Below are 26,993 nucleotides of genomic sequence, written 5' to 3'. Positions count from 1 at the left end.
CAGCGCTGCAGCACCAAATATATTTGTGGCTATAACTTCTTTTTAAATCGGTCTATCATGGTAAAACTTAGCGTACGGGCACATAAAAACTAACTGGGGGTATTTGCAAAATTTTAGTTCGAAATTCCAAGAATTACAAGAGTAAGAGAAAATCGCAATTTTCGGTGGAGAGGGAGGGAAATTCCAAAATATTTTTGCGTATTCACACAAGGCATCTTGGACTAAAATTTGGTGTTCCTAGGTCTTATAGTCTCTGAGATATAGGCGATTATACGAATGGAAAATCGGGAAAACCCCCATAGGAGGGAAGTGGGGGGGGGGGGGGGGGGGGAATCAAAAAAATTAAACAAACTCGTATAGAGTACACACATAAGGCATCTTTGTGCAAAATTTGGTGTCTCTATCTCTTATAGTCTCTGAGATCCAGGTGTTCATACGGACGGACAAACAGACAGACAGCGCTAGATCGTCTCGTCTCGTCACGCTGATCAAGAATATATATACTTTGTGGGGTCTGCCATGCCTCCTTCTGCCTGTTACATTTTTCAGCTCCCGCAAACCTAATATACATACATGTACAGAGTATAAAAACTGAGCTTGAAATGAAGTGCGTAGAAGAAATCTATCGAAGTAATTCGGCACTCTTAAAGTTATAGTATACATATATACATACGTATATACATATGTATGTACATACGCACATAAGTGCATATATACATACATATGTATATGGATTATGTACATATGTTGAGCGTATACAGGCAGCTAGTTGCTGGATGAGTTCTCAGAAAATACAAGAAAATTAAAATTGAAAAGCTGCGTATTATTACCATAACTGTTGGGTTTAGTAGATATAGTAAATATTAGCTACTAAAACAAATACTTGTAGAACGTTAAAGCTGTCAGTCAGAACACCATATTCCAACCATTTTCCCTCCAATCGCTCAACTAAATAGATTGCGTTTTACCAATCATTCATATTCATTGATAACATTCAAGATTATGATTGTGATGTTGTTTTTATACAAAAATGTATTTATCAGTTGGTACCTACATACATACATATGTCCAGAATATCAATTTAATATAACTCAAAACTAACATATTTTCTTTCGATGTCTTTATAAACAAAATAGTTATTATACCATGACATATCTAAATCAATTATGTGGTTCTAGATTTAAGGGTTAAAAAGTTTTCGGTGCTCATAAGGACGGACAGACGGACATATCCATCCGATTCGTCTCGTTATGGTTATTATTTATATGCCTATAACTCGGTGCCATATCATTAAATACTGTGACCATGTCGAGAGCCCACTTTATTGCAAATGAAATGTCATTATCTCAAAAATACCAAGCACTTTCTGCTCTTATCTCACAAATGAAATTACAGACATACGTATGTGTGTACTTGGCATCGTTACATGATTAACGTCAGAGTCTGGTTAGCAGGAATCACATGTCTTGCCTGGTTACCTAAAAACAATAAAACAGCTATACTGATCGTATAGTAGCAGTGCACTTACATATATGTTTAAAAGTCACGGCAATTTAGAAAGCCTAATAAAATCCTGTTACTTGACTTAGGTGGGAATATAATTTCCGGATCATCAGTTCAGTATTGGAAATAGTCATTGCTTCAAAGTTTTTTATGTAATTACCCTTAAGTGAAATAATAAAATAGTGCTTACGTGCTGAAATAAAATACTTTCGCAGGGATGCCAAAAAGTATGCGAGGAAGAATTATAGTATTATATTGGTTCATATTCATGAGATGTTACACATAGTATGTTTTTATTATTTGTATTTAATTAATTTTAATTAAAATAAAAAATTGAAAAAACATATGTTTTCAAGTGGGTACAGGGTTTTAAGAGTCGGACCCGCAGAACTCTAGTATTCCATTGCTCTTGTTTTTATTTGTGTAAGAATATTGAAAATAATGTCGATATTTTTAAATATGTATGCTTTCTGGTATACATATATTAATTTCTTACAAAATCCAACAATCATCATGAATAACCCGCTTTACAAAAGATGGCGCTGTTGGGTTAGTAAAATTAATTAGCTATAAAAAGTTAGAGCCCATTACGTAGATGAATATCATATCTCCGCATAGAACATCGCATTTTTCGAGCGAGTCGAACTATAAACGACATATCTCCGCGCGGAGTTATGTCGTTTTCGAGCGTCTCCGATCGGAGCTATTTCGTTTTAAGTTCGGCGGAGATATGTCGCTATGCCATTTTAAGTCGATTTTCGCAATGAAACAAACTAGTAACGAAACTTTGCATTGCGAAACGGAATTTGGAATTTGCTTGAATAGTGCTGCTTCAAAGATTACAAACTATGTTTACTGAACTGTGATTGTGGGTGGATATTATGCTTAAATTACGTTTGCTCCACTTCATACATTTACAAGTATATGAATGAGTAGTAGAGGAAACAACCTTAGCGCTTATTTAAAATCGTTATTTTTATACTTTTTTAAATGATACATTTATACGCTCAACTACTTAGAAACGATGTGTACCACTAATTACTCGGCGCTTCACAGATTATACATAGGATTGCTCGTTGCATCAAAAAGCTGTGTACCCGTCGACTCTATCATAGAGCGCAGGGCTATGCTACGTTGTTTGGCTACCGCCTTGCGCAGCGTCAACTCAAACACATTCTGCTCATCAATGTTATCCATCGGTAGGTGATCCCTGGAGCCCACTGTAGTCTGTTGTGATTTAAAAACCAGCTTCTCATGCTCATAAGTCACACAGGTATCAGCAAATTCTTTGGCAAAGTATTCAGTGGTGCGATTCTCAATGACGCCACTAGGGAAACATTGCAGCAGATCCTCGAAACTAAGTTCGGCAACCAAGTTGTTGAGTATTTCTGAAATGACAAATAGGCAAATTGGTATTAGAACTCAGGGAAATGAATTGAACAGTGTATGTACCTGTTATATAGGTCTTCCAATTTGGTAGTGTCTCCTGCTTACTGAGTATTTTGCGAAGTAATGACTCCCAGTGCTTGGGCGTAAAACCGCAGGACTGCATATAAAACAATATATGTATAGTATATAAGTTCAATAGAGCTGGATGTCAAAATACTTTACCTTGCCATATTGCCAAAGATAAGCAGGACAAAAGTTCATCATATAATTGATGGCCAAGTTCTTCGGAAGCACGATCACCAAAAAACTATCAATGCCTATTAGATGCGGAGTCTTTTGAATGAAGGCCAAAAACTCAGATATAAGCTCCTTTCCCGCTTTGCTCGAACTCAGCAGACTCTGTACCTTCAGAGTCAGTGTTAACAGCTCATTGTGCCAGCCAGTAAAGTGCACCTCGAATTCTCCCTGGTCCTTGTTTGGGTAGCTGAAGTCGCCGCGCTCAAAAGGCGGTAGTCGATTTAAATACTGAGGTCTCTCCAATAAGCATGGAATGGGTCTTATATATGTTGTAATATGCTGCTCGTACTCTTCCCCACTCAGTTTATAATCAGGTATGTATGGCACATAAACGAGCTTACCGGACAACGCATCTCCAGGGCTCCTTATACTAGGCTTAGCACAATAATACGGCGCCATGCCTACCATATAGGAAATGCATTCGAGGCGCAAGTTAAGGAAATCTTCGCGGCTGGACTGCTGCTCAATATCAGCGGATTGCAGGTCCGTTATGAGATCACTGAGTGCCTTCAGGCGACCCATATACATGCGAAAAAGTATTTTAAGCCCCTTGAGATTGGTAGCACTTATATCACCATTTGCATCATTTTGTGACTGAAATAGTGAAGCATTCGAGTTACGCTTGTAAGACGACTGCTGCTCCTGCAATTCATCGTAAACAATCCTTTGGTGGCGGCCACTATTTGAGACTGAGATGGAGCGTTCGTCGCAGGAACTTGACTCAGCCCCCGTAGAATTAGCCAAAGAGTCCGCATCGCGTTCACTGTGCATCGAAGCCGCCCTGGAGCTGCTGTTGAATTCTTCGTCATAGTCGTCGTCCAACTGAGGTGGTGTGTGTGATCGGACCTCGTGAGTCTGTAGCGCCGCGCTCACATCGTACAAATCGTAGAAATACACCTGCAGAATATTGACGAACACCTTTTGCGAGGTCTGGTAACCTTTCTGTCCAATGTGCGAGGCAATGTAATTAAGAAACAGCTGTAACAGTACCTCCAAGCTAAGACTGTGCTCAATACAAAGCGCGTGTATGAAGGCGTCACTGATTGCTTCGATCAGACCTGGCTGCTCATTGGGCAGCAAAATCGTCTCACAAAAATCCGAAAACGATATAATAGTCGGAACAGGAGACGTCTTTTCCGACTTGTTTTTAGGTTGCGTGCATCGCGTGCGCTTGCGCGTTCCAACATCCGGCTGCTGTCGGCGCTGATAAAGCACTGTACTATCATCGAAAAGCACATTCTTGTGCTTGATCAAGGCAATAGCTAAACTCCGACGCGTAGATTTGGAAATGATTTCCTGGGCTAATAAATAATTCGACATGCGGCAAGCGGTAACAGCCAATAGCAAGTTCTCATCAGGTGTTCTGAAAGAATATTCCAAAATGTTAGGTTGTTATATTTTACGATTTTAAAGTTCTTAGTTAATTGTAATCTTACAAAAATTAATAATTCTGTTATGAAAGAGAAATTTTTATAATACAACATTTTTATTCTAGTTTAATGCGAATATATGAATATGTATGTAGCACACAGATAGAAACAAAGTACATTATTTGTATTAAAATTTAAAAATGAATTTGTCATTTTAGGCTTAACTTTACCTAACAACAAAAGCTTTACTTCTTCATCCTTATATAAACTCATATAAAAACATATGCATGTAGGTGCCTAGTATAGCATGTAGTCTAAAATTCTTTCATCTGAGTGTTACTAAATTACCCTTCAGATAGAGAGTTTAAAACATGTACATGCATATAGGTGCGTTTTCAATTTTAAATTAAAATTTTGGATCATAGCTTGATTGCGTGCTTTAGGGATCACAACAGATTTAAGATAAGCATAAGAGAAACTAAGCGTATTTCTAGGAATATGGCTGCAGTTGAAATAACGGCATACTTACAAAGAAGTCAAGTACTTTAAATAATTGATAAGCTCTCCACTCATGGCGTCGGCCACCACGGGAGAACAGAGCATGACTTGTGGAATGTCTGCAGGTGCGTACTTGATAAACATGTTAAGAAACTCGAGAGAGAGCGGCACCAGCTTATAGCCCTGTTGCAACACGCGAGCTGGTGTAAAGTATGGGTTCACAGTCTGATGCAAATAGGAGGACTTGAGGCGATCAGTTCCCAAGCTGAGCAGAAAACCCTTGACGGTGTAAATTAACCCGACAAGCTGCGACGCTTCTAAAGGCTGCTCGGTGCCCATGCATTCCGTAATATAATTGTTATAGATGTCCACGAGCTGTAGATGACACATATTGTAGAAACCAGTGGCCTGCAGATATACCTCTCGCTTATTAGAGCTGTAAAAATGTTCGGATATGAGAAAATCTTTAAATATAAAGGTACAGAAGATCTCACCGTATTGAAAAATCTGCTAGCTTTCGGCAATTAGTTTTGAATTTCAACCTAAGTTGTTGCTCTCGCTCTGGTGCCAGTCTTTCGCCCTGAAGCGTAAGGCTAAGTCTCAGCATGACATGAGCTTCCTCCATGAGATCGTAGAAATTACTTGAACTCGCACTCCGATACGACTCGGCCATGCCTTCAAGATCTTCGACAATGTGCTCAACGCGCGGTATCTCCAGATTGTACAAGGTCCACTCGTTAGCCACACACTGTGGCTGCGTTGCATTGCTACTGCTGCGCAGTAAGCTGCTGTGCTTGGCCTTGGCCTCAGCGATCAGTCTGGCAGCTATGTTCCGCTTAACGGGCATAATTTCGCCTGTGCTGCGACGCTTAGCTAACTCCAGGGCGCCATTGGTGATCAACACCAGTTGCTCACGGCTAACGCATACTAGCTGTACGTGAATAAAGGCGGCTAATCCGATAACGGATATAGCTGCATTGACGTCGGGGCTAGACTCCTCCGGAAACAGTGCACCAATACTGGGATACTCAAATCGATTGTGGAACAGCTTGTGCCCAATGCGTGAAGTGTGTGTCTCCACAGATTCTGATGTTATAGCGTACACTACATAGTCATTTATATGGACATGCAACACGGGTGCGGTGAAAGAATAACTAGCCACTGGTTTCTCATTCTCGCTATACCACTTGCCTTGGGCACAAAACTGATATAGATAGCCATCCACACTACTAGCTACCAGGAGAGCATAGCCAACACAGCGCTGGTGCAGCGGCGACTTAAGTGTGCGACGATTGGCATGTTTGAATGTAGTAACAGCGCTGGGAACCTGCTGGTTGCCCATGTCGTACTCATCTTCCTCATCTAGAGGGACTACCTGTTCGCTGCGCTGGTAAATCGCCTTCAGATCCATGCAGCGCAATATGTCTAGGACGCGCGCCTGCGGCTCCGACGTTCGCATGCATATCTGCAGCAACTTTCGAACATCATACTGCACACAATCATCTTCTCCAGAAACGCCCGAAATCCCTCGTACGTTCATAGCCTTGGCTTCGTTGACTAGTTTTATTTTGATATCGTTAACGCGCGTCGGCGTAATTGTGATTTCCTGATTTTCTTCTCCGTTATGAGACTGGCTATTCTCGCATTGGTCCCACTGCGAGCGTAACTCTACTTCGAACTCTTGTCCATAGGCTGCGTTTAGCAAACGTGCAACATTGTAATCAACGGGCGTGCGGCCCGCTAGTCCTAGAGCCGTGTTCGACATCACAGGACGTGCGCTGTTCGATGATTGCAGCGAGTCGCTCTCACAGCTATGCTGACTGCGTGTAGAGGCCTCTCCACCTGCACTTGCCTTGCTGCCAATACTTAGGCTCTCAGAGACAGGATCATCTGGCGCGTCATTTTCTATGCAGCTTTCATCTGCCGCACTGGTCTTGGCTAAAGCATCCATTACTTTAAAAGCCACACAATATCGATGATTCAGGCACGCGATCACATTTTCTGCCAGGCACAATCGCAACGGCACAAAATTAAGCTGTACAAAGAACTTAAAAGGCAGGAAGTCGATAAACGCAAAACGGGGCTGGGTGTTCTCGTGCACGCACTGTGTATACTCGTAGAGATAAATGCGGTCCTTGCTGCTAACAATGATGTTACCAGAGTTTTGGCAACACTGCACGAGCTCTGGCGCACTACGCAATGGCAGCTCAATAACATCTATGCTCTCCACCAGCGGCGCCTTGGGAGTGGTCATCGAGGCTATGCGTATAGTAATTGGAAGCTCGTTGAGCTTGGCCTCCGGGAACTTCCAGAAATTCGCATAGATGCGTACAAACATCTTGCTGTCTTCCTCGCTTGTCACATTGTTGCTATTGCTGCTAGACGTGCAGCTAATGCTGGTGCTGTTTGAATGAACCGGACTGCCCGCTTGCTCTTTCTCCAACGTGAGCAAATATTTTCCTGCGAAATATAAAATATATACACATTGTTAAACTTGTACATAAATATGTAAATTAATCCATAACATCAACTCCATATATATGTACAACAAGTCATTGCTTGGTTGAAATCATGCAATATACAAAGCGACCAGCTTACGAAGTATAAACACATTATGATTATCTAAATTACGTGTCTCTCTTATATTCATAAACTTATGCATGCTAGAAAAGTTCAATGATCGGTTTTGCAAGGTCACTTTTAAATGCGCAAGCTAGTTTACCAAAATGTCAAGAATAATATGCACGGAAATATGAGGTACAAACCTGCCTCACAGTATATCAGCTGCACCACCTCGCCAACAGTGGCCAGCATGTATTTAGCCGGCAAGCGTTCATCGTTGGATATCGGAGCGTCGCCACTTTCTGCTTCAGACTGGGGAGACAGATCTTGCTGTAGATCCTGATCCAGTTGCTTGCTTCCAATATCGTAAATTTCAATGAACGGCTCCGCACTGCTAATAGCGATACGATTACATCCTATTAAGGTGGCACAAAGTATTTCGCCATTAAGTGCATATGTTTGCTGCTTGGCAAAATTATACGCCTGGATAATCTTCACCATGGTGGCGAAGGCAATTCTCTGCGACGCGGCCCGTTACTGCAAGCAGAAAGAGTGATTTTAATTTAGAACCTTATTTTGCGCCGCTGTACAACGCCCCAGTGACTTCATCATTTGATGCGCGTCAAGCGACTGCCTGTTAGTGAGCTACCTTGTCGGCTACCAAAGCGAGTTGACACAAACATATGTACGAATTGTACCTCCAATAGCCAATTGGACGTAAGAGAATTGTTGCCTGACGCAATCAAGTTGCTTGTCTTGCTACTAGTACTGCTAGTATTGTAGTCTGTGGCTCGACCATTAACATAATTGAGTGGGAATGGAGTGTGGGAGGGGGTGGGGACGGAAGGTATTGGAGAGGGACGGATATAAAGAGACAATGAGCATGTATTATGTAGTGGTTTTTTATGCATTGCATCGGATTCAATTTGCGGTATGCCACCACACAAGTAAACCAGACCATAACAGACAGTTTAATACTTAACGGTCAAGGCCCTAAGCTTAATCGGACATCTCTAAAAAAAAGACGCTTGGCCCGTAAAGAGAATGCAACAATCTAACCCTGACATGGATCACCAAATAGTGGTCGTACGGAATGTATCACCGAGAAATGTTAATATTTGTGTGGTTATAATAACACCTAGCATGATTTCCTTTTCTGCCGCAAGCTTCCGAAATTAAGTCCCATATACTACTATATGTATAATAAGAACGTTTATGCTTGCCAAACCACAAAAATTCGAAATTCAATTTGTACCCAATTTGCTTTATGGACTTTAGTTCTTTAATAAGCTGCCACAATTGATTTTCGGCAATCTAGCTCAGTTTTAATTTCATCCTCTATTCCACTGTCGGGCTTGCTGTTGCATTCTTGTATTGCTTTACTACACAGCATTTGTTTTGCACATTTTAACATGATGGCACTTCAATTATGCATTTTAGTTCATAAATATATTGAATTAAAAAAGTAGTTAAGGAAACTTAAAAAAAAAATTGGTGGAAAGCTTATGTAGTATAAACTCCTGGGACTACTTTTGAAATTACGATATATACGCAGAAATTCATAGAAAAATCGGCTTTAAATACACACATACATACATATGTGTTGAAAAACTATATACATATATATTATATATATTTCCTTAAATACTTCGACCTAATTCGCTCGCTAGATTTTTATTTAATTCCGCTTTTTACATAACGTAGTTCGATTGTGTCTTTCCATTCAGGTGGCATTAGAAATAATTCTCCATCAGCTCCGGCACTTCGACCTCAGCTCAGAACCTTCTTTTAATCTGCTTTTCCATTACTTAAATTTAGCAAGATAATTTGTGCACTTAATATTGAGGAACAATGTTACATACTAATACACTACAATAGGCAAAACCAGGCTTTCGAGTCTAATATGTTCACTTTCGTGCGCAACTTTAAACTATTGCTTTCACCTCTTGATGGTAAATGCTACTACACACATACATATTTAACTACCACTTGACTCTACTGGGTCGGCTCCTTCCTTCATTTAAATTACGTGCCTTTGCCTAATAAGGCCATCGCAGCGCAGCTACTTAAATCAGAAGCAGAAATGACGCACCGTCCAACACGCAGTACAACAAAAAAAAAAAGAAGAAAGGTGTGCCGTAGTCGGAAATGTTATATTTGGAGTGGCAAATGCCCTATTTAACCGAAAATCAATAACTGCGAAAATTATGCATGCAGTGCCCAAAGGCACTGAAGACCTCCGAAGTGCGTTCGGTTGTATTGGCTGCAAAGTTTAATAATTTGCCCTTTTGATATACTCAACTGCAGACACTTTTTATTGCACATTTATGAACATACCATTTATATTTTTTGGACTACCACCTTACGACTTTCCACATTAACTTACACTCGCAGGTAAGTACACACACACAACACTGGTGCAAGGATATAAACAAACATTGCGACTGACTGTTTGTTCCAAATCGATGAAGTTTGCTTAATTGCTTTACCATTCCACAAATTTAGTAATTTTAAATGGAGCCATTATAGCCAAAAACAAACCAGCGCCCAATGTCTTGTTTACATTTCAGCTCTATATTGACAGATAAGGGTGTTTTTAGGAAAGCATCGATGCAAAAATCGTCTGAGTACCGAAAACATCACATTGCCATATAGTTCTTTTTTAAACCAGCTGGTTAACGAATTTAAAATAAATATGGCAAGGCTGTTTTTTCCGTACTAGAATCGATAGGGTGACCATTTATATGCTTGAATATTCTACTTGGTAGTCAATTGTTTGTCAATATCAATCTAATAATGTAAATGAAATGTAATGATAAATAATAATGTATAAAGTGTATATTATAATGATCGTGACAAACGAATTTTTCATATTTAAAATATTGCGAATATTAAAAAATGAAATTTGTGAATAAATATTTTACTCCCTACTAGATTCATATCAATAGAAAAGCAGATTTGGTTTTTTTGGGCACAATGTTTATCTTTCCATACGAATTGATTTAAGAAACAACAAATGTTGAGTTACAGTCGGATCTTTTAAGATAGCCACTTTACTCGACTAAAGTCGACTCAAGCTTTTCCACTTGTTTGTTGTTGTGGGAGTGGGTACATGGTATTTCAGACTTGATTTAAGAATTAATAATGGACTCTAGCATTCCACTCTTGTTAAGTTTCCTTTTAATAAACATGTCCATTTTCACTTTGATTGCAGTGTCTATCAATAATAATTGATAGTATTGGTTGTATTGGTATTATTGAAAAACATTTTGAAAAAATATAAGCCATATTTTATTTTAGACAAAAATATTAAAAGACCGCACTCGTGGTTCAAGATTTTGTAAAATAATTTTACGAATGTGATTTCAAGTTGAGTTCGTGGATAGCTGAAATCGTTTGAATTCGCCTGTGGTGGGGCTGAAGGTGAGGCTTATATAAAAACTGTTTTGACCCGATTCACAGCGCCGTGTCTACCGCCAGCTGAGCTTGATAGCTTCTAAGACATTGAGGTTGATCCATTTAGCTAGTCTTGACAAGCAGCCAAGTAGTAGTCTTGATTGACACCTGTCCGTTTACGCTTATCGTGGCTTACACTTACACCTCCACCAACTATAAATTTGCTGCTCGGATTTACTTGTAAACAGTTTAGCTCGGTTAAAAGCCTGAAAAATCTGTAAAATGAGGGAACTCTGGTTGCTATGTTTGGCTGTGGCTGTGGCCTGGTTGGGTGAGTTATGATTAAGTCTTCTTTGTTTGTCGCGAGTGACCGACTTTTTAAGATGCGAAACCACCAACGCTTGTTGTCGTTACAAGCGTCGAGTAATTAATTGTACAACCGAAACAATTTAAAACCAGTTTTCGAAGCAAAGGATTAAAAATGCGTCAATACACCCAACGCACTTCATAAAACAGACAGCTTCAACATTAAGAAATCGTTGTTATCTGTAGTGTTTTAATTGTGAGACATCGGGTCAGTCGCTTTCCAGCAGACGTGGCGAGTGCGTGTAAACTTTATTCAGGACTCTCGAAAAATGTCTTCAAATGCGCTGGCCTGCGTGTGCAACATTATCAATCCCTGCCGCAATGAAGTGTCCACTACATTCATCGTCTTGCAGTGGCTAATTACTGGCTTTGCCGCATTAGCTCAGGTCGTTCGGCCAGTATTACTGCTCAGTAAATGGCAAATGCGACAAAATTATAAACAATTAATTAATTTTTGAACATGGATATATATCAAACTATTTGCAGTTGGCATAAGAGGCGAGGTGGCGCTGAATCAGGAAGATTACAATAAAACCTGGATATACATGCCAAATGGAGACGGAGAGCCCGAAGTAGCATATCTTGTCGAACCCCCACCAGAGAATCGGATCAGCTTACCTCAGCTAATACAGTTTGAGCTCTATAGCAGGTAAGGGGCTTTTTGAAACGGTCATGGAGGCTTAATTTATACAACCCTATTCAAAAAGCGATTCTCCCAATGACTTTCGCACTTCTAACTTTTGGATTAATGACAACGACTTTGACCGAAAACGGGTTAAGCGAGACACCTGGGAGGAAATGGCCGAAAAATTTAACCCGCAATTAGACACAAAGATACTCGTGCATGGCTGGAAATCGAGTACCATGAGCAACTCAATCGAATCTATTCGCGGGGCCTACATACAGCGAGGGCAGGTAAATGTTTTTGCCATTAACTGGAAGGATCAGGCAGACAATATATACTACCTGACGCCAGCGCGTTACACGGTGCAGGTGGGCCGGGCGGTTGCTAAATTAATTGATTTGCTGGTGGAAGAAAAGGGCGGCGACCCTAATCGTATACACCTCATTGGACACAGTCTAGGTGCTCATATTATGGGCTACGCTGGCTCATACACAAAATACCGGGTAAGCCGCATTACTGGCTTGGATCCGGCGCGCCCTGCCTTCGAAGACTGCATTGGACCGGAAAACCACCTGGATGACACTGATGCTAACTTTGTCGACGTTATACATAGCTGTGCAGGATATTTGGGTTTTCGTAAACCTATAGGTCTGGTCGACTTCTATCCGAACGGTGGCGGCCCCCCACAGCCAGGCTGCAACGAATTAGCGCAAATCTTCAGTAAGTATTTTTCTGGTCTTTTCATAGCCAAATAAAATTTACCCAACAACACATTTCGAGCTGCGAAATACCTTCAAATTCTAAGGATGCTGTGCGGCTTAAAAGATTAAAGTGCATTTCAATCTGCTTTCTCTTCTAGCCGGTTGTAGTCATGGTCGTTCTTACGAGTACTATGCCGAGTCAATCAACAGCGAAAAGGGGTTTTACGGCTCTCCCTGCACTACCCTGGACGAACTTAAGGGAAAAAACTGCACCGGCGATAAAATATTAATGGGCGATCCAGTGCCTCGGGAGGCGCGAGGCATTTACTTTGTAAGAACGTCTAATAAGCCAAGCTATGCGCTAGGAATGGATGAGGACTGGAATTGAACTTGTGGAAAACTGATACATCTTAACTTTCTTATAAGAAACTTTTTATTTATTTAGGTTAATCATTAAACATTACGAATTTGCAATACCAAAAATTCTTTGTTATGGGCTAAATATGATAATGAGTAGAGGACTTTTTGAAGATTTTCAATCGGCAGGTAAAGACACATAAGTATGTGTGTATGGAGATCCTCTAAAGTGAATGTTCACTTGAAGTAGGCTATCTTAATAAGTACTTGCTATATGACAATCACATGATTTTAAAGAATGTCTGCACAATTTTATTAAATAAAGATAATGATTCCATATTGAATAAAAATTAAAAAACGAGTCGAATACTGTAATATAGTGAATACAGTAGCATATAAGGAATATCACATATGTAAATTCATAAGCACATTAATCGACCGCGGTTGCGTTATTTCTCACTTGAAACGTTTATATTAGTATCAAGCTGATTTTGTTTGTTCCTACTCATCCTCGTTTTTTACTTCATTTAAAGTTATTGGATTTGCGTTGGGCTTAGCGTTGGTCTCAGTCAAGTACGGACCACTTGTTCGACTCAATATTATTATATATGGTACACTGGTCCGGGTCCAGTAATTTATTAATAGACATCTTAGAGGCAATATTACTCCTAGCTTTTTAAATTATCTGACAAATTATTATCTCTCAACGACATAAAATAAGATAGAATCGGGCGGGCCCAACTTTAAATACTCTGTACATAGTACATCAACAAAATAAACATATTTTTTACATTTAATTTTTGAACTAATTTCGTTAATTAAATTATAAAAAAACAAAAAGTTTGGTTATTCTAACTCTAGTAGTTTCCTAAATGTGTTTCAAATATTTTCTCTTTTGATTACCCAGCCATATAAATATAATTTGCCATATTTTTCACATACTCTATTTATTTGTATATAATTAAATTTAAATAACATTGTTATTTTTGTGAGATTGAGTTCAGGGTATTTTACAGTCGTACCCGCTCAAATCGAACATTTCATTCTTGTTTCTGTTTCTTTCATCGATATTTTCTTAACGAACATCTACACAGGTACATCTAGGTGGTTCCACGATAAAAATTTCACAAAATAGAAGTATAGTAGTTGTAGTTAGTAAAAAAATATAATTACCTTATATCTTAAATAGATTAAGTTGATGATTATGGATTATGATTCATCTGGAATACAAAAATTTGGCACGCGACATATACGGACTCTTTCCAGCTGACCCCTTTAAACTCAAATATAAGTTTAAAACTAGTACTGCTTTCAAAAGATAAATCCAAAGCTCTCTTCAGAACTGCACAATATCAACAATACCCAATCGTTCCCATAATAATGTACTAGAATTAAACGTATAATCCATAAGTATTTTTTGTACATGGATAAGTCAGTGTTAAAGCTTAACTATGTAAATATTTTTGATAAATTATGAACTGGTTTTAAAGTTGTAACTTGATGACGAATCCCTCGAAAGCCATTGCTTGATCTTTGGTACCTTAACTATTATTTTTTATTATATTTGTTAACTTTCCAAATAAATATATATAATTAAAACTCTTATTTATGTAAGATTCAAAAGTTTCATCATTTAATCGCACATCGTGTTTCTTCTGCTTTAGACAGTGCTGACTATTAAAACAGGGCGTCTCTCCAGCAAAGTGGCGGCTTACGAAAACAGAATTCAGGTACAGTAATATTCTTTTTGTATATAGTAGTATTTTTAAACAACTTTATGGTACATAGTACATACATACATATATGCAATTAGGTCACAAATAACTTGTTATTGCAATGTGGCTTTGCAAAAGAAACAACAAAATTTAGCAAGCATGCCATTGCTATATAATTAACGGTTTTACTTTTATAAGAACAGTTTTATATGGTTTTTTGGTATATTTGTGGTATGGTATATTTGGTATATTTTGACGGTGGAGATTCGGTCCCACTGGTCTTAAGTGAATGCTCAGCTGTTTTCCCAGTTGCGCGCATTTTCTATAAACTGAGTTTAAATTATCAGATGAGGCGCTGAAGCGATTATTAGGAATATGTCAACATCAAGTAGTTCCGCATCCACACGCAACTTTGTGAGCATGCAAAACAAATACGACCGAGTAATTTTGCTCGTGGACATGGATTGTTTTTTCTGTCAAGTGGAAGAAAAAGAAGATCCACAAAGACGTGGAAAGCCGCTGGCGGTCGTACAGTATAATCCATGGAGAGGAGGAGGTATCATAGCAGTTAACTACGAAGCGCGTGCCAAAGGCGTCACACGACACATGCGAGGGGACGAAGCAAAAGATCTGTGCCCCGACATAATACTCTGCAAGGTGCCGAACCTAAGGGAGAAGGCCGATACAAGCAAATACCGTGACGCCGGAAAGGAGGTGGCCAATGTCTTGCAACGCTTTACGCAGCTGCTGGAACGCGCGTCGGTTGATGAGGCATACCTGGATGTAACAGATGCAGTTAACAAACGCATGGAGGAGTTGCAAAAAGTATGTATGTATGTACATGAGTGAGTGTACGTCGATATGTTTGTGTACTTGTGCATGATGGAGACTAGAAGTATTGCATTGTACAGGCCTTTTATTCGGTATCAATAATCGCTGCCAGCGTTGTCAAATCAGAAAGAGCAGTTTTTGGGCAGTTTTTGGTTATTCTAGCTCTTATACATTCCAAGATGCTTGCGTTTATGCAGACGAAGAGAAAAAGCGGACACGGCCATATTGATTTGTCATACTGATAAAAATTTGTGGGCTTCCCCGATGCACTTTACATTAAACTTTAATTAAAGTAAATTAATTAAACTTTGACAGTAAACTTAAAAATCATTTTACCCTTTGGGCACAAGGTATAAAAAGATAAGGTAACATTTGAATTAAAATTTGTAAGACAAAAAGAATACAAATACTCACAGTCAGCTGCCATCTTTTTGAATAATATCGTGTCTATGACAGCTATATGTACAAGTATATCAGATCATATCTGATCGGTCTCGCAAAATTTTATTATTATATGTATATATAATAACAATCACCAGAATAATTTGAATTTTCTATATTCATAAACACATTTCAGTAAATAACGAATAAATAGATTCCATAAAATTGAATTTGCTTTAAATTACCTGCAGAGCACATTATCCAAGGACTAATGGAAAAAAGTGAACTCTATCTTTTAAAAAATACCATCCAATATATATATGTATAAACTTCTTATGTTTGATTTAGTTAATATATAGTATATAAACTGATTCGAAACAATGTCGTGGGATTTTGATGGCAATATAAAGTTAATAGACTGTTTGATAAGGAACCACGGAAGGATTAATAAAAGTATACTATCGAATGCATTAACTCTAGTCTTCGTAACATGATAAGTACATATGTGTTTTTGACTTAATTTGTGTAGAAACAGTGGTCACCAACTTTTTAACACCAATTGTTATACCCAATCGACAGGGCTCCTTTGCTTTGCAGCCGCAAGAATTAGTCAACACCTTCGCCGTGGGTTACACAAACATCGGCGACTTCGTGAACAAAATAACTAATAATTATCTAACTAATCCATACATTGATGATGAGCGACTTCAATTGCTTTATGATCACAACGATTTGCCCGCTGTCCGTGTAAGCGACTTACGACTCCTAATTGGTGCCTGGATTGCGGGAGAGGTGCGCGCGGCTGTCAAAGCGGAAACAGGCTATGAATGTTCGGCAGGAATAGCCCACAATAAGATTTTAGCCAAATTGGCCGCTGGAATGAACAAGCCCAATAAACAGACCATTTTGCCTCTTTCCGAGATACCAGCGCTGTTTGACACACTACCTGTGGGAAAGATCAAAGGATTGGGTGGAAAGTTCGGAGAAGATGTGTGTGAGCGGCTAAGCATTAAGTTTTTAGGCCAACTTTTAAAGTACAGTGAGGCAGAATTGCAACGCAAATTAGATGAAAAAAATGGGTGAGTGATTGGTAAATTGAAGTTTATTGGAATAATTTTATTCCTTTCAATTCATACATTCCCAGATCTTGGCTTTACAACATTTCACGTGGCATTGATTTGGAAGCAGTCACACCGCGCTTCTACTCGAAAAGTATAGGCTGCTGTAAAAAGTTTCCCGGCCGAAACAACATTACAGGCCTAAAAACGCTGCAACATTGGTTTAATGAGTTGGCAAGCGAAATTAGCGATCGCCTCGAGAAGGACTTAAACGAGAACAATCGCAAAGCAAAGCAAATGGTGGTCCAGTTCGTACAGGAATGTGACGGCGAGGAGGTCGCAAGCTCGCGTTCCGCGCCACTAACGCACTACGATCAGGCGATGATAGCCAAAAATGCGCTGGATCTTGTGAAAACTAATACGAAAACGTTCTTTCGAGCTGGCAGCGATACGGCGCTTAACAATCCTATTAAGTTCCTTGGCATCAGCGTGGGTAAATTTGAGACACTCACCAATGGGCAGTCAAAGCTCCAGGAAATGTTCGCCAACCAGGCGGCTAAGAAACGAAAATTGGATGAACAAGAACCATTATCCAAGCCCCAGAATGAGCCAGAGCAGAAAAAGCCCAAAGAGTCCGGCCAGAGCAAAATGATGAGTTTTTTTGCAAACTACTTGCAAAAAGAAAAAAGTGACCAGAAGGACTCGGGGACGCAACCAAAAGTCCAAGATGAAAAAATACAGAAGCAGCTGCTTACTGATATGGTTGAAGTTTCAACACACCGAAAAGGGTTCTTTAAAGAATACAATAACTCATTAAAACAAGCTACTCAAAAACAAGATGTTGTACAAGAGCAACAGTTTATTGCCCCAAAAGATCAATCCGATCCTGATATTGAAACTCTAGCTGCTGAGCTAGATGAAATTGAAGCTGCCAATGCGAGCATTCCTGAGCCGCTTGGTCAGGAGCAATCAACAACATCGATACGCGACTTGAACGAAAATTCAGATCAATCGAGCTTAAATAAGGACTTTAAAAGTAGATATGTCGAGTACGCCCAACCAGAGTTGCGGCTTGACCTAATCAGCATGATAAAATGCGACCAATGCGGTACACAAATTCCTGACGATCCAATAGCTATCCAAACCCATCATGATCATCACTATGCGCAAGAGCTAAGACGTCAGCTACATGCCGAACAACAGAAGACAGCACAAAAAAATAAACTAGATGACGCTAAAGGAAATTTATCTACGACATCAACATCTAAAAGACAAAATAAAACAAATTCTTCCAGTGCGAGTTCCGTGAATAATATAAAAAAATTCCTGTCCGCCAAGGTGCCTACTGAGCCCAGTCATGCAAACATGGAACGCTGTCAGGAATGTCAAGCTTATATCAACTCCCAGTCTATGCCGGAGCATATGGATTATCACGTGGCAAAGAAGTTGCAACGGCAGCTCAACCAGCTTGAGGTCCGTACAGTAAATGTGTCAAGTAAAAAGTCTCCATCGACCCACGACAAAAAGCAGCATAACGCAACAATATCCTCCGCTGGAAATAAAACTATTGCTCAATTTTTCTCCCAAGCCAATTAAATTGGATAGCAATTGATTTTAAGCAATAAAGTTAAATAGTGGGGTTCGACTCTTAAAAACCCAGTCCACATAAAAAATAGATTTAACTACATTTTTTTTTTAAATTAAATTAAGTTGTAAAAATATATAAAACGAATAAACCACGAACGTTGACGTATATATTTGCGTACAGTTTCATATTCATAAATGTACTTACATAGCGATTTCGTCTATGTGTGAATATAAATGCATATGTGCCGTACAGAGTTAGGCCAAAGCAGCAACAACAACAGCTGTCAGGTGAAACTTAGCATGAGAACACATAACGACTAACGGGTGTAATGGTGGACCAAATCTGAGCTTAAAATTCCAATAATTAAGGGAGTCTTGGAAAATCACTAATATTGATGGATGCATTCGAAAAATAATGTTTGTCCTTTCTCGGACTTAGGGTCCCTGCGGTCACACAGAACGATCGACATTTCTAAATCGGCTGCTTCCACATTAAACTAGTAAACCCGTTTACCCTTTGGTATTCATTAATTGCCTCAGAGTGTTTTTTATTTTGAATATCTATTTATTTTGCTCAAGTTTAAAAGTAGATAATAAAAGGGGCATTTACCCGTAACAGTTTCAGAATGTTCGTTCGATGTTAGTCGCCATAATCGCTCCGTACTTAGTAGAGGCACAAAGGTGCTTAAAACTTGAAGTATTTGGTGTAGTAGTCACGGAAGAAGCTGTAGTCGAAGTGTCCGTAATCGGTATAGCCCTTGTATTGATAATAGGGCTCCATGGTGTCAATATGATGAATCATGACATCCTTGAAGTACATGTTGGGCACGAAGAATTCGTATTCATCGATCTCGCGATCGAACGGATAACCAAATGGCATGCTATCGACATAGCGAGCTCCAGAGCCGACGCCGCAAGAGTAGGTGTAGTCGAACGTGGAGTATTGTTCATGCGAAATCGGTGCCTTGTATGGCATAACCATGAAGAACATTTGCATTGGCATACCCTTTTTCCAGCCCATCGGCAACACGAGGCGATCGGGGAAGCCGCAGTGGGGCTCGCTCATGTCCAGAGGGAAGTCATAGTTGCCATTGTACGCCATCATTACGTAGTAGTACAGTTCTGTGTAGGAAGTGCGATCCTTCACGGTCCAGGAGAAGTCGTTGGAGCTGCGCTTGATCACGTTGTTACCTGCGGCCAAATCATAAACGAACTCGTCCAGTTCCATAAAGTTAGCGCGGTTTTCCATCAGCGAGATGATACGACCGTATTCGTCAAATTTGGGTCCAATGAATGCACGAATGACTACCTTCTCGGTCTTGGCCGACTCAATAGTATAGGTGTAGCTGAAAGGCTTGTGGTTGAGGCGCATCTGACGCGCGTAGAGGGACTTGTCCCACACAAACTTGCCGTCGTGGAACACCATCTTGTCGTTCATTAGATTGGTAACGTCGAAATCAACCAGATCGAAATAGGTGACCAGTTCGCTGACCTCCACCTGCTTCATAGTCACGCCCGGCATCAGAAGCTGCTCCTTAGTGTATTTTGGTAGATAATGCATAAAGTTGAAGTACACTTGGGAAATGGACTTGTAGAACATGTAGTACATGGGATCGCGCATCATCGTCTCAAAGTTCAGCATTACGTTCGGGTAGACATCCATCTGATGATAGTCAGTGTCAGCGAAGTACATATGTGCCAGCATATACCAGAATTGGTAGAACATCTTGTCCATGGCATCAACATTGCCCTGCATCATGCTGCCAATGTACTCAATCGACTCGGGCTTTCGCATATCGATCATATGTCCATCCACTGTCTTGTAGTAGCCCATCTCGATGATATTATAGACGCGCTTCATGAAGCTTGTAATGCGGTTGAGCATGTCGAAATTGCCGTATGTCTCCATTTCGTAGTAGTTCTTGCGGTAGCTATATCCTATACCGTTGTAATAGATCAGCTGAGGATCATAGCCCATCTCGATCTGATGGTACCAGGCGAACTCTGGTATTTCACCATATCCGTGCGACAAGCGTTCCATATAGTAGCGAGAGAGCAACTGGTGGACGTTGTACAACCACCATTCACCACGACGATCGTTTTTCAAACCGAAGGTGTTGCCATCCAAGAAGAACGAGTAGTCCAAATTTAAGTAATACCAGTAAGCGTTCCAGCCCAAATCCTCGGTAAAGTAGGACAGTTTGGACTCCTCGTTGTAAACATCCAGATCGCGGGTATAATCGACAGGCATCCACCAAACTTTGAGATCCTTCATCATGGTCAACCATTTGGAGTCCTGGTTGAATTCGTAGATATTTTCGCGCAGCATGAACTTTTGCTCAGAATACCAGTGCTCGCCAAGACCCATCAGCTTCCACCACTGCCACATTTTCCAGTCCTTCATGTACATGTAGTCACCATATTGGTATTTGTTGCCACGTCCTTTGTAGAACACATCCATATACTCTTTCTCATACATGTTCATCTTCATCCACATTTCATAGTCGAATTTCTCAGCTTCATAGATGAATTTGCTGTTGAAGAAGAACTGCGGGAAGATTTCATATATGGAGGGAAGCATCAGGCCGTGGAAGTCATCGCGGTGGATGACAGCGAGCGTCAACGCGTAGACGAACATGCCCTCGTTGACGTGCATGCGGGCCCAAGCTACGTTGTGCTTAAAGGTCTCCCAATCCTTGGCATAGTAGAAGAAGTTGAACAGACCGCGAGCTTGTTTAGCATGAGACATGGCCAGCTCGCCGAAGAACTCGCCCTTGGGCAGCAGGGCGTTAATCTTATAGGCTTCCCAGAATTTCGTCATGTACAGGTCATAATGCTGCAGTAAAGTACACGTAGAATACAAAATTGAGAGAATTTTTCAGATTGTGCGCCCAATTTTTAACTTACGGTGTAATATGATTCATCGAAGTAGAATTTGTCGCCCATTTTGATATACTCCTCAAACATCAGAGGATCCTCAACACGGTAGACAATTTCGAAAAGGAATTTCTGCTTCTCGAGGAATGTCTTGTCCGCAATCTGGACCTCATGCGTCTTGTGGAAGCTGGCCGCTGCGACCAGTCCCACGCATGCCCATAAAATAATAGCAATCTTCATGTTGACGCCTGCTGTCCCTCCTTCTATTCGCCTTCAACTGCTCCGGATTAGACTCACTCAACAAGGTCCAATGCCTAAAGACTGTTGCATTTTGGTGCGCACAGGTGCCCTTATATAGCACAAAGCGTCGGACAGCAGTCGCCGTAATTTGGCAAAAATAGCACAAAGGTGCTACCGAGATCAGTAAGTCAGCTAAGTGTATCTCAGGTGGGCTACGCAGCCATCTGTTGTCAAGACTTCAGTCACATTTGTCGTCAGAGCGAAGGCTTATCAGCAGCCAAGTCAAGTGCACGCTGCTGCAGTCGAATTCAAAACAACATATCTGGTGTCTGCAGGCACATACTCGTAAGTATGTGCAGTGTATTGATCATATAAGCTCCATGTGGGTGTAGCTTGGAACTAAATATATACGTGTATGCTAGTACCTATTTGATTTGTCTTAGACTAGGTTGTGTCTTACTGATCTATTTATTGCTACTTACTGCCTATATGGCTATATCATTACTCTTAGGAGGCTTTTTCTTTACACCTATAGCATCCGCCTCCTTCACTGTAGTGGGCAGTACAATATTGGTAGTCTCCGGGAAGAATAGCGTTAGACAGCCGCTAATTATAGCCCCACCGGCGAAGAGTATTAATGGAGCATTTGGGTAATATTTGGCCTGCAAAATAATCAGTTAGTAATTTCGTATGGCTTTGAAAGTTCTTACTTGCCAAAAGTGGTGTCTGAGGGGCCAGCATAGACCCGAATCGTCCCATCATTGAGCAGAAGCTCAGCAAACTGTTGCGCAGATTTGTGGGAAATATCTCAGACGCGAAGAAGTAGAGCACCTGGAAACTGGCAGTGATGGTCAACTTGCTAACCAAGAAGAGGATTAGCTGCCAGATATAGTTGTCGCCATTCACAAAAATTGTCGCTATACAGCAGAGCCCACTTAGTATCATCAGTCCGCTGAGAGAATATCGTCTGCCAAAGCGATCCATGACCAGAAGTGGCACTAGGAATCCCGGTATTTCAACCAAGGCAATGTAGGCGAAGTTGTTATATTTATCACCATCCAGCAAAACCACATTCAAGCTGAGTCCATAGTAGACGAGGACGTGAACAATCCAGCAGAACGAACAGTTTGCAATTCGCCATTTAAAGTTGCTGAAGGCTTCTTTGATAGGGAATTTGCTCTCTTGGGATTGTTGTAACTTTTCGCGATTGCACACGACTAGCTTATCGAGTGCGCTCTCTGATAGCTTACGTCCATTGACTCTAGCAGCGCGTCTCAAAATGTCCGTAGCTTGGCTCTCCTTGCCCTGACTAAGAAGCCAACGCACGCTCTCCGGTAATATCCAGAAGTAGGCCAATAAAATGAGCGAAGGCATATAAGTGACGCGCAAAAGCGCGCGCCAATCCTGAAAAGCCTTTGCAAACATGGCCAGGGCAACCTCGCCTACCGCATAGAAAATAGTAATGAGGCTGCACGCCCACACCCGATACTTGGGTCCAACCAACTCGATGCCAATAATGAAGCATGTCGAATATAAGGTACTACTGGTCAGATTGTCCAGGAACTCGAAGATGATAAACCATATATAGCTGGGGGAGAAGGAGCGTATTACACCCAGCAGCGCCCCCAGAGTGCCTCCCAAGGCAATGGAGAAAGTGCGGCCATAGCTGGTGAGAAAATTCAAATAGGTGGATATCAAAAATAAACAATAAGGCGAAAACGCATACCGATCTGCAACGAATCCACCAATAGGTATTCCAAAGAATTGGCCGAGATTATTTATTGTGCCTACAAGTGATAATTTCCATTCTTCATTGCAAAAAATACCAAACTATAAATAGAAGCGACATTGACAAAAAATGAACCAATCAACATTCATATGCTTATAACAATAAAAACCTAGTGGAAAAGTTTCATCTACTCGTATACCTACAAATATATCGGTTTGAATGGCGCGATGTACAATGTAATGTAGGAATAATCCGAAATTATTCATATGCCATTTCATTCTTTGTTTGTTAATTCGAATCTAGAATTGTTGAATCTTGTAGCGCTGCGCATGGGACAGCCGTACCCATTGAGATATGTGCGAGAATCGTATGACACACGAGCAACCAGTCTCGCGCCTACACGTCAATTTACTGATTAAGCCACTACGCTCCTTCACATTAACTAAACCACACGGGCCGCCCTTTGCCCGCTTCCACAGCTGCTACTTATTCGGTGAATGTAATTCTCTGAGACGTGATGTATTATCGAAAAATTTCTGGAAATTTTTTTTGGCATTTTTAGCGGTAAATAAAAATTACAATCAAGTTATGTGAACATGAAACTAAATACTTATATACCTATATTAACAAATTGTTGCACTGATGTGGTATACAATATTAGGCATTTGCATAGCGTAACATGTAATATTTCGCGCCCTTATTTGGGCGCCTGTATTTAATTGGAATCAGACCCAAGACGGGAACATGTGGGGAAATCGGACGATTTATTATCAATATTCGAAGCACTGCTACATACTTATAAATTTGTCATGGTCTGCTAACGCAGCGTCAATTACCTGATAAAGACCCCCCTTGTCAGACAAAGTCGTCGCGCCGCTGGGGTCTGCGCTAATCGCATAGTCACTCGGCTTTCGCACTTTGATACTCACGTCATTAGAAATGGTCACTTCTTCATCCCGAAATATGAAATTGTTGTTGGGACAACTCTCAGTTGGTTGGTCTTCATAGTTTTCGACAACACAAATGTTTAGCTCATAGGATTCGTTCCCCTGGGACATTTGTTTGTTAGCAATCCGGTTACACTTGTCCAGTTCTTTGCCGTTCAGCGGAATGGTGTATTCAGTCCATGGCTCTATGTACTGACTCGCAGAATTATCGCATTCTGTGATATTACATCTGTTGTTTGGATACAGCCTTAGATATTGCTCGTGCATATGGAATCGGCCAAATCTTACCTATGCACCACTGTGGCGGCCGTGAAAACATATGTAACCGAGAACATCGCATGAAACATCATGGGCAAGCAGATAAGCAGAAATATAACCAACTGAAAGCGCCCGAACTGTCCAATGCGCTTCAGTATGGCGTCCAGTGTAAACTCATCCTGGTCGCTGGCAGTTACAGTTGGAGGTGGTTGTGGCTCTGCCGCCACCGTACTTACTGTCGGCGGTGGCGCCTCGGCGGCTGTTACTGTCGGTGCCATTTGGTAATGGAAATTAGTGTCCGACTTATTTCTCTTTCTCTTAATCTTTTCGCCACGATTTTACATGAAATATATACACCTACGTATATAAGTTTATTTTTACAACATACTCATGCGCTGTGCACGGCACAGAGACGCGAATCGTACTGTCTGCCACTGCCGCTGCCAGCAATCTACTATCAACATTAACAACACGATCGCATGGCAGCGCACGTTTCTCCGCAGCTCCGGATTGTGAATGGGTTGCTTTCGAATTTTCTCTAAAAGCTATATTCTCTTTGCATGCTGATTATGTCTCTCTAATAATGTAGCGCCCAAAGCAATCAAGCACTTCTGATAAGGTTGCTTGAAGATTTTAGATCGTAGGTTTGATTAAATGCGATGGTGCCTTGGGCTTTCGCACTATTTAGATATCTTTTATCAAATGGCAAATTATATTTTTAAATGGTAAGTCATTTCTTCAACTAATATTGATTAGTATTGCCTTTTCGGGCTTTTTGTAAACACATATCACATAACGCTGTAATTCCGACCCTGTTATTATTTACTTAATTTTCTCTCTCAATGTGTATTGCAAAACTTTGTTAATTTCCATACACATATTGCTATTAATAATTGCTTGTGACATTAGCCAATATATACATATATTTAACAGTTTCTCCTGACTGACTGACTGATTGATAATGAACGCGCAGCCCAAAAGGGTAAGAGCTAGGAAGCTCAAATTGAAACTCAAGTATCCTTTCAGACTATAGATGAGCACTCGGATGGGGTTTTGGAAAATCCTAACTTTAAAGGAGGGAAAAGGCGCTCCCAAAATTGCTCTTAAAACACTACAGAAAATTAAAAAACAAAATTAACTGCATACAATATTTTTTGATATTTTTTTTTGGGGTTTCCCATGGAAAATTGGAGCACGGCAAGGCTATCATCAGGCATCAAGAGTGCTCATCCCAAACGGAAAGAGACTTAAGTGTCCTTGGAAAATTCTAACTATAAAGGAGGGAAAAGGGGCTCCAACGTTTTTATGAAAAATCAACATTACGAATGCGATTAGCTTGCATAAGTTCTAAAAAAATCAAAATTTGTGTTTTTATACTAGTACAAAATAAAAATATACAACAACTAAAAAATAATGATTGAAATTAATACAAGTAAAATTGTCAAAATCTGATATGGTAAATAATAATAAAAAAAAAGAGCTCACACAGAGGATGTTAATAATTTATTAAAAACAATCAGATTTCTTTATATATATATTTTATATTCTACTTTTTCGTGCCATCTTTTCGAGCTATGTTTACTTAGCCACTGATACAATTTAGCTAGAAGGTATGGTATTGCTGAAATCTATTCTTTGGAGCTCTCTCTGTATTTGACGTCACAAACAGCTTTGTGGCGTAGCCATAATATCTACATTTTGATAATAACTGCTGCCACGAGTGAGAATGATTTGATTTTACGCAAAAAATTAAGTAGCCACATTCAAGTAAGCCGTAAAAAAGTTCAACGATCGAGCAGGCCGTCGATTTCAGATTCGGCTGCCAGTAATTTGTACATACAAGCATGTACAATATTAGCTTCTTTGTATTTGGATCTGAGCCTTGTATTTATTATACTCGTATCATTGGTTTTGGATGAATAAGTGGGCATTCAAAGCGCACAGTACGACACCCCAAATGTGCAAGTAAGCTACAATAAACCGGCTTTGAGTCAGTAAGTTAGTTAGTATAAAATGTCAACACATACATACAAGTATTTGCCTAAGTTAATGTCAAATTTAATTTACATCTTTTTGTAGTAATATAGTATATGAGAATGAAAAGTTGCAATTTTTATTGGCATACCTCCTATCTTCTCTGTATCATGATCTGACCCCGGTATTTCTAAGGTATTGGCCTATTTTTGGGTAGGGGAATTTATACGTGCGACTTCGTATAAGCGGCAATAAACCGGCACCAGTACGAAATGTCTAGCTACATGTATCTATTAAGTTGTCAAATTTAATTTGCATCTTTTTTCCAATTA

At 40.2% G+C, this 26,993-nt stretch overlaps 5 protein-coding genes across 9 annotated transcripts; 2 read left to right on the top strand and 3 right to left on the bottom strand.

Moving 5' to 3' along the window:
- Positions 1–1,789: 1,789 nt before the first annotated feature.
- On the bottom strand, positions 1,790–10,144 carry LOC115629781. 3 transcript variants are annotated; one of them, XM_030526339.1, is made up of 7 exons: positions 9,957–10,144; positions 7,823–8,156; positions 5,552–7,517; positions 5,089–5,493; positions 3,115–4,552; positions 2,956–3,049; positions 2,554–2,891 (listed from the first exon to the last, which is right to left on the bottom strand). In XM_030526339.1, the coding sequence occupies exons 2-7, from the start codon at positions 8,118–8,120 to the stop codon at positions 2,554–2,556; spliced, it is 4,539 nt and encodes a 1,512-aa protein (XP_030382199.1). In that variant the 5' UTR covers positions 8,121–8,156; positions 9,957–10,144. The 3 variants fall into 3 exon arrangements, with proteins under 3 accessions (XP_030382217.1, XP_030382199.1, XP_030382208.1); XM_030526348.1 differs by having other exon boundaries at positions 10,006–10,144; XM_030526357.1 differs by lacking the exon at positions 9,957–10,144 and having other exon boundaries at positions 1,790–2,891; positions 7,823–8,120.
- A 1,506-nt stretch (positions 10,145–11,650) lies between these two features.
- On the top strand, positions 11,651–13,095 carry LOC115633896 (pancreatic triacylglycerol lipase). The gene is made up of 4 exons (XM_030531400.1): positions 11,651–11,792; positions 11,868–12,030; positions 12,089–12,726; positions 12,866–13,095. Exons 1-4 carry the CDS (start codon positions 11,651–11,653, stop codon positions 13,093–13,095), a joined length of 1,173 nt encoding a protein of 390 aa, XP_030387260.1.
- A 2,012-nt stretch (positions 13,096–15,107) lies between these two features.
- LOC115630034 (DNA polymerase eta) lies at positions 15,108–18,780 on the top strand. Its single transcript, XM_030526671.1, has 3 exons — positions 15,108–15,604; positions 16,571–17,070; positions 17,136–18,780. Exons 1-3 carry the CDS (start codon positions 15,155–15,157, stop codon positions 18,643–18,645), a joined length of 2,460 nt encoding a protein of 819 aa, XP_030382531.1. The 5' UTR covers positions 15,108–15,154; the 3' UTR covers positions 18,646–18,780.
- A 400-nt stretch (positions 18,781–19,180) lies between these two features.
- On the bottom strand, positions 19,181–21,753 carry LOC115623156 (larval serum protein 1 beta chain). The gene is made up of 2 exons (XM_030517371.1): positions 21,544–21,753; positions 19,181–21,472 (listed from the first exon to the last, which is right to left on the bottom strand). Exons 1-2 carry the CDS (start codon positions 21,751–21,753, stop codon positions 19,322–19,324), a joined length of 2,361 nt encoding a protein of 786 aa, XP_030373231.1. The 3' UTR covers positions 19,181–19,321.
- Positions 21,754–22,045: 292 nt separating this feature from the next.
- Positions 22,046–25,061, bottom strand: LOC115623163 (solute carrier family 22 member 3). Of its 3 annotated transcripts, none has more exons than XM_030517393.1 (6): positions 24,718–25,061; positions 24,412–24,658; positions 23,480–23,583; positions 22,468–23,419; positions 22,236–22,415; positions 22,046–22,152 (listed from the first exon to the last, which is right to left on the bottom strand). In XM_030517393.1, exons 1-5 carry the CDS (start codon positions 24,963–24,965, stop codon positions 22,239–22,241), a joined length of 1,728 nt encoding a protein of 575 aa, XP_030373253.1. In that variant the 5' UTR covers positions 24,966–25,061; the 3' UTR covers positions 22,046–22,152; positions 22,236–22,238. The 3 variants fall into 3 exon arrangements, with proteins under 3 accessions (XP_030373253.1, XP_030373242.1, XP_030373246.1); XM_030517386.1 differs by having other exon boundaries at positions 22,083–22,178; XM_030517382.1 differs by having other exon boundaries at positions 22,077–22,415; positions 24,718–25,060.
- Between the last annotated feature and the right edge of the window lie 1,932 nt (positions 25,062–26,993).

This window comes from Scaptodrosophila lebanonensis, unplaced genomic scaffold (genome assembly GCF_003285725.1).
Source record: "Scaptodrosophila lebanonensis strain 11010-0011.00,11010-0021.00 unplaced genomic scaffold, SlebRS2 tig00000001-arrow-pilon, whole genome shotgun sequence".
Classification (NCBI taxonomy): Eukaryota; Metazoa; Arthropoda; class Insecta; order Diptera; family Drosophilidae; genus Scaptodrosophila; species Scaptodrosophila lebanonensis.
This window is presented reverse-complemented; position numbering and strand designations above follow the sequence as displayed.

Coding starts and splice junctions, on each gene's coding strand:
- LOC115629781 (XM_030526339.1), bottom strand. CDS start 8,120: ATGGTGAAGATTATCCAGGCGTATAATTTTGCCAAGCAGCAAACATAT. Junction 5,494..5,551: donor CTAGCAGATTTTTCAATACG/GTGAGATCTTCT, acceptor ACATTTTTACAG/CTCTAATAAGCGAGAGGTAT. Junction 2,892..2,955: donor TTGGAAGACCTATATAACAG/GTACATACACTG, acceptor TTGTCATTTCAG/AAATACTCAACAACTTGGTT.
- LOC115633896 (XM_030531400.1), top strand. CDS start 11,651: ATGTCTTCAAATGCGCTGGCCTGCGTGTGCAACATTATCAATCCCTGC. Junction 11,793..11,867: donor TCGGCCAGTATTACTGCTCA/GTAAATGGCAAA, acceptor AACTATTTGCAG/TTGGCATAAGAGGCGAGGTG. Junction 12,031..12,088: donor CAGTTTGAGCTCTATAGCAG/GTAAGGGGCTTT, acceptor CTATTCAAAAAG/CGATTCTCCCAATGACTTTC.
- LOC115630034 (XM_030526671.1), top strand. CDS start 15,155: ATGTCAACATCAAGTAGTTCCGCATCCACACGCAACTTTGTGAGCATG. Junction 15,605..16,570: donor GCATGGAGGAGTTGCAAAAA/GTATGTATGTAT, acceptor CCCAATCGACAG/GGCTCCTTTGCTTTGCAGCC. Junction 17,071..17,135: donor AAATTAGATGAAAAAAATGG/GTGAGTGATTGG, acceptor ATACATTCCCAG/ATCTTGGCTTTACAACATTT.
- LOC115623156 (XM_030517371.1), bottom strand. CDS start 21,753: ATGAAGATTGCTATTATTTTATGGGCATGCGTGGGACTGGTCGCAGCG. Junction 21,473..21,543: donor TCGATGAATCATATTACACC/GTAAGTTAAAAA, acceptor ACTTTACTGCAG/CATTATGACCTGTACATGAC.
- LOC115623163 (XM_030517393.1), bottom strand. CDS start 24,965: ATGGCACCGACAGTAACAGCCGCCGAGGCGCCACCGCCGACAGTAAGT. Junction 24,659..24,717: donor GCCGCCACAGTGGTGCATAG/GTAAGATTTGGC, acceptor TCCAAACAACAG/ATGTAATATCACAGAATGCG. Junction 22,416..22,467: donor CCCCTCAGACACCACTTTTG/GCAAGTAAGAAC, acceptor ATTATTTTGCAG/GCCAAATATTACCCAAATGC.